General features: G+C 43.8%; 3 protein-coding genes across 5 annotated transcripts; all 3 read left to right on the forward strand.

Annotated features, from left to right (window-relative positions):
- On the forward strand, positions 1-2,019 carry LOC110092916 (pentatricopeptide repeat-containing protein At5g06540). Its single transcript, XM_028692132.1, has 2 exons — positions 1-860; positions 992-2,019. Exons 1-2 carry the CDS (start codon positions 50-52, stop codon positions 1,522-1,524), a joined length of 1,344 nt encoding a protein of 447 aa, XP_028547965.1. The 5' UTR covers positions 1-49; the 3' UTR covers positions 1,525-2,019.
- On the forward strand, positions 1,559-1,921 carry LOC110092918 (pentatricopeptide repeat-containing protein DWY1, chloroplastic-like). Its single transcript, XM_028692135.1, has one exon. It carries the CDS (start codon positions 1,559-1,561, stop codon positions 1,919-1,921), a length of 363 nt encoding a protein of 120 aa, XP_028547968.1.
- Positions 2,020-2,186: 167 nt separating the features above from the next.
- Positions 2,187-3,757, forward strand: LOC110092919 (protein FLX-like 1). Of its 3 annotated transcripts, none has more exons than XM_028692133.1 (3): positions 2,187-2,520; positions 3,012-3,223; positions 3,499-3,757. In XM_028692133.1, the coding sequence occupies exons 1-3, from the start codon at positions 2,212-2,214 to the stop codon at positions 3,725-3,727; spliced, it is 750 nt and encodes a 249-aa protein (XP_028547966.1). In that variant the 5' UTR covers positions 2,187-2,211; the 3' UTR covers positions 3,728-3,757. The 3 variants fall into 3 exon arrangements, with proteins under 3 accessions (XP_028547966.1, XP_020673282.1, XP_028547967.1); XM_020817623.2 differs by having other exon boundaries at positions 2,991-3,223; positions 3,499-3,754; XM_028692134.1 differs by having other exon boundaries at positions 2,991-3,223; positions 3,419-3,536.
- The last annotated feature ends 232 nt before the right edge of the window (positions 3,758-3,989 follow it).

Raw genomic sequence — 3,989 nt, forward strand, 5'->3', positions numbered from 1 at the left:
AATCAGCATATTGCCTCCCTGACCGTTTTCCTCCCATCGCCAACTCCAAATGGCCGTTCCCAGTCCCCCGCCATGGGCGCCCCCACATGAGCTCGTCTCCCGCCATCCTGCCCTCCACCACCTCCTCTTCTGCAACTCCATGCCGCACTTCCTCCAGATCCACGCTCTCTCAATCACCACCGGCTCCGCCTCCGACAACCTCGCCGCCTCCCGCATCCTCTCCAACCCCGCCCTCTCTCCCTCTGGTTCCCTCCCCTACATTCGCCGCCTCTTCCTCACAACCCACAAAGCCGAGGCCTTTATGGCCAATATCCTCCTCCGCGCCTACGCTTCCCTTCCGAATACCATTCCCGCGCTCTCCTTCTTTGTGGAAAGCCTAGAGTCCTCCCGCCTCCACCACCCCGACGCCACCACCCTTGCTCTCATCCTTAAGGCCTCCGCCGATGCTGGTGATCTTTCCTTCGGCAAAATGGTTCACGCGATGGCGCTAAAGCTCGCCCAGGCATCGGATGTCTCAGTTCAGAATTTTTTGGTTCGGATATACGCTTCTTTTCGGTTAATAGAATCTGCAAAGTTGGTTTTTGATAGTATTTCCAACTCCAACGATGCGTCAAGGAATATAATGCTCGGAGCTTATTTGAAATGCGGTCTTCTTGATGACGCCCGACAGGTGTTCGATGATATGCCTGGCAAAGGCGTTATCTCTTGGAGTGTCATGATTAATGGTCTTTTTCAGAATAATCGTTTCAGTGAAGCGTTGGAACTTTTCAATAAGATGTTGATGGAGAAGATGGAGCCAAACGAGAGTATTTATGTGAACGTTTTCTCTATCTGTGCTCATCTCGGCGCCATTGAGCAAGGCAGGTGGGTGGATAATTATCTGCTAAAAAAAGATTTTACAGTCACAGTGCGTATTGGCACAGCGATGATAGATATGTACCTTAGGTGCAGTTGTGTGGAGAATGCCTTAAATGTATTTGATCTAATGCAGGAAAAGAACTCAATGACATGGAGCGCCATGATCACCGGGTTGGCCATCAATTGCCGTGGAGAGGATTCACTCAAGCTTTTTCAATGATGGAGCTTTCTGGAATTTTGCCGAACGAAGTAACCTTCATTGGGGTGCTGAATGCCTGTAGCCATTCGAAGCTCGTCGATGAAGGAGTGAAGTATTTCAAATCAATGGTGAAGGTTTATAACATTCAGCCAGACGTTCACCATTACTGTTGCTTGGTTGATCTCTATGGCAGAGCAGGAATGTTGGCTGAAGCTGAGGAAGTGATCAAGAACATGCCGATGGAGCCAAACAGTGCAGTCTGGGGATCACTGCTCAATGCTTGCAGAATTCATAGAAATGCATTCTTAGGAGAGAGTTGGGAAGAAATTGCTCGAGTTGGAGCCCGAGAACAGCGGGCGCTACTTTCTGCTATCGAACATCTATGCCGGCAGAGGAATGTGGGAAAAAGTTGCAGAGGTGAGGAGAATTATGAAGGAAAGGAAGGTGGAGAAGACACCTGGGAGTAGTTTTATTGACATAAAGGGTGAGGTTCATGAATTCATGGCTGGAGATGGTTCCCACCGTCGAAAAACAGAGGTTTATGGGAAGCTTGAGGAGATGAAGAGGGAGTTGAAGCTGGCAGGGTACAAGCCAAAGATCAAACAAGTGGTGATTGATATGGAAGAGGAGGAGAAGGAGAGTTCTCTTTATCATCATAGTGAGAAGCTGGCTCTTGCGTTTGGTTTGATTGGATGTGAGAGAGGGACGACGCTTAGGATCATGAAGAACCTTCGTGTGTGTAAAGATTGTCATTTGGTGATGAAGATGATATCCAAGATTTATGGAAGGGAGATTGTACTTAGAGATCGGTGTCGGTTTCATCATTTTGGAGATGGTGTTTGTTCTTGTAATGACTACTGGTGACTGATATGATATCCTTCCTGTCTTAGGGAGGAGGAATTATTCTGTGCGGACGTAGGATTACTTAGAGACGAATCAGAATGCGTTATGTCATCCAGACAGCAAAAAAAAAAAAAAATGATGTGGCGCATCCTGATTCACCTCCGAACGATGCCTGACGCCTGGTGTCCGCACATACACTAGATCGTTTAAAGACGAATCAGAATCAGAATACGCCATGTCACCCGGTACACAACAAATAAGTGAGATGACGTGTTCTGATTCATCCACCTATACATTCACTACCTAGTCTCATGGTTCATGGCCTCGCCCAGTTATCTGCCACCCACCATCGCCACCCTGTTATAAGCGACGGGATGCGTGACGGTTCACCGCCCTTTAATGGCGGCTTTCGCGGGTCGCGGCTGCTTCCGCAGGCGTGGATTGAGGAGCAACTCGCGGATCAGTACCATGAGATACAGGGCTTGCTTCTCGATAATCAGAGGTTGACGGCTACTCACGTCGCGCTAGAGCAAGAACTTGCTGTCCTCCATCACGAGCTCCGGCGCATCTCCCACGCTGCTGGGTCTATGCAGGCTGAGAGAGATGCTGAGTTTCGGGAGGTATCTCTTTTCTCTTTGATTAGTTATAATTATATTTTTTTTTTTTGACTTTTTTCTTTTTGTTTCCTCGTTCTGGGGTTCTCTATTTTTAGATGTTTGAGCGATGGATAGTTTTGGTGCTTAAATTCATTTTAAGCTCTATGGAAAAAGGATTTAAAACCTGTGCGTAGGGAAAACTAGGTGATAATTTTTTGAAAGCCCTATATATGAAATCTGTTTGTGTTCATTGGTTCCTCATAAACCTTGTTGATTTCCAAATTATGTACATTGTGGAACAAGTGCTAATTGCATCATTCGATTAAAAAAAAAATCTACATGAAGCGAGTTTATGAAATGAAAGTGGAGTCATGCTTGCTGCTGATAAATCTTGAATTAGCATTTAGGCCATAAATCTGGCCATTCATTATATAGAAGTGCAACTTGAAGCATATTCTTGTAATACACAGCGACCCTCCTTATGGAATTAACAGGTTTATGACAATTCCATGAAGATGAATGCAGAACTTAGTGCTGCTGATGCGATGAGGGCAGAGCTCATGCAGGTTCAGGGTGAAATAGAAAAGCTGAATGCAGCACGGAATGATCTTACAGCCAAAGTTCAGATGCTTACCCAAGACATGGAGATGGCCTCAGCCGAATTGCAACGGGCTCTGGCAATTAAAGCTGAAATTGAAGCCATGAAGCAGGAAGTGCAGCGCAATAGGTATATTTTTGGTGCCACTTTGCATTTCTCAATCCTTTAGGCAAATAAAAACGACATTTGTATTAGTATAGTCCTCTTGTGATATTTATTCTTTATAATTTGGTTCGACTGAGAAATTGTTGATTCATTGAGGTTTTGTAGAATGATTAGATGCCTCATAATGGTAAAAAGTCCTTAGCTTTATTCTTTTTTCAGCACAAGGATGATATGGGAAATCGGCTTATTTTATTTGAACTTTAAAATGGAGATAAGCTTGGGAATGCGTTGATTTACAGGGATGCTATAGAGTACGAAAAGAAGGAATATGCTGATAATTATGAACAAGGTCAGTTACTAGAAAAAAATCTAATATTGATGGCTCGCAAGGTAGAAAAGCTACGCCTAGAGGTGGCTAATGCTGAGAAGAGGGCTGGAGAGGGAGAAGCTGCTGGAAATCAAGGTACATGCGTCACTTTTTTCCTGCAATTAACAGATCAAAGTTGCTCAAAAAATTTGGTTTTGTGAAAATAGACAATAACAATCATCACGTCCAATTAATAATGAAATGATATTGAAAATTTGATAATTTTAATAGGAGAAAACTAATTAATTTCCTCAAAATCAAAATTCGATCAAAATCAAAAGCATTATGCTAACCAATAACAAATTATGTCGAAGAAATTTATGAGGAATGAATTTAGCATAGTGGATAAAAATCTGATCTCACTTAATTGCAAGATGACTTCCAACTGAAACAGTAGTCGCATGTGCGTGCAATTCAATATAT

This window comes from Dendrobium catenatum, unplaced genomic scaffold (genome assembly GCF_001605985.2).
Source record: "Dendrobium catenatum unplaced genomic scaffold, ASM160598v2 original_scaffold_124210, whole genome shotgun sequence".
In the NCBI taxonomy this organism is placed as follows: Eukaryota; Viridiplantae; Streptophyta; class Magnoliopsida; order Asparagales; family Orchidaceae; genus Dendrobium; species Dendrobium catenatum.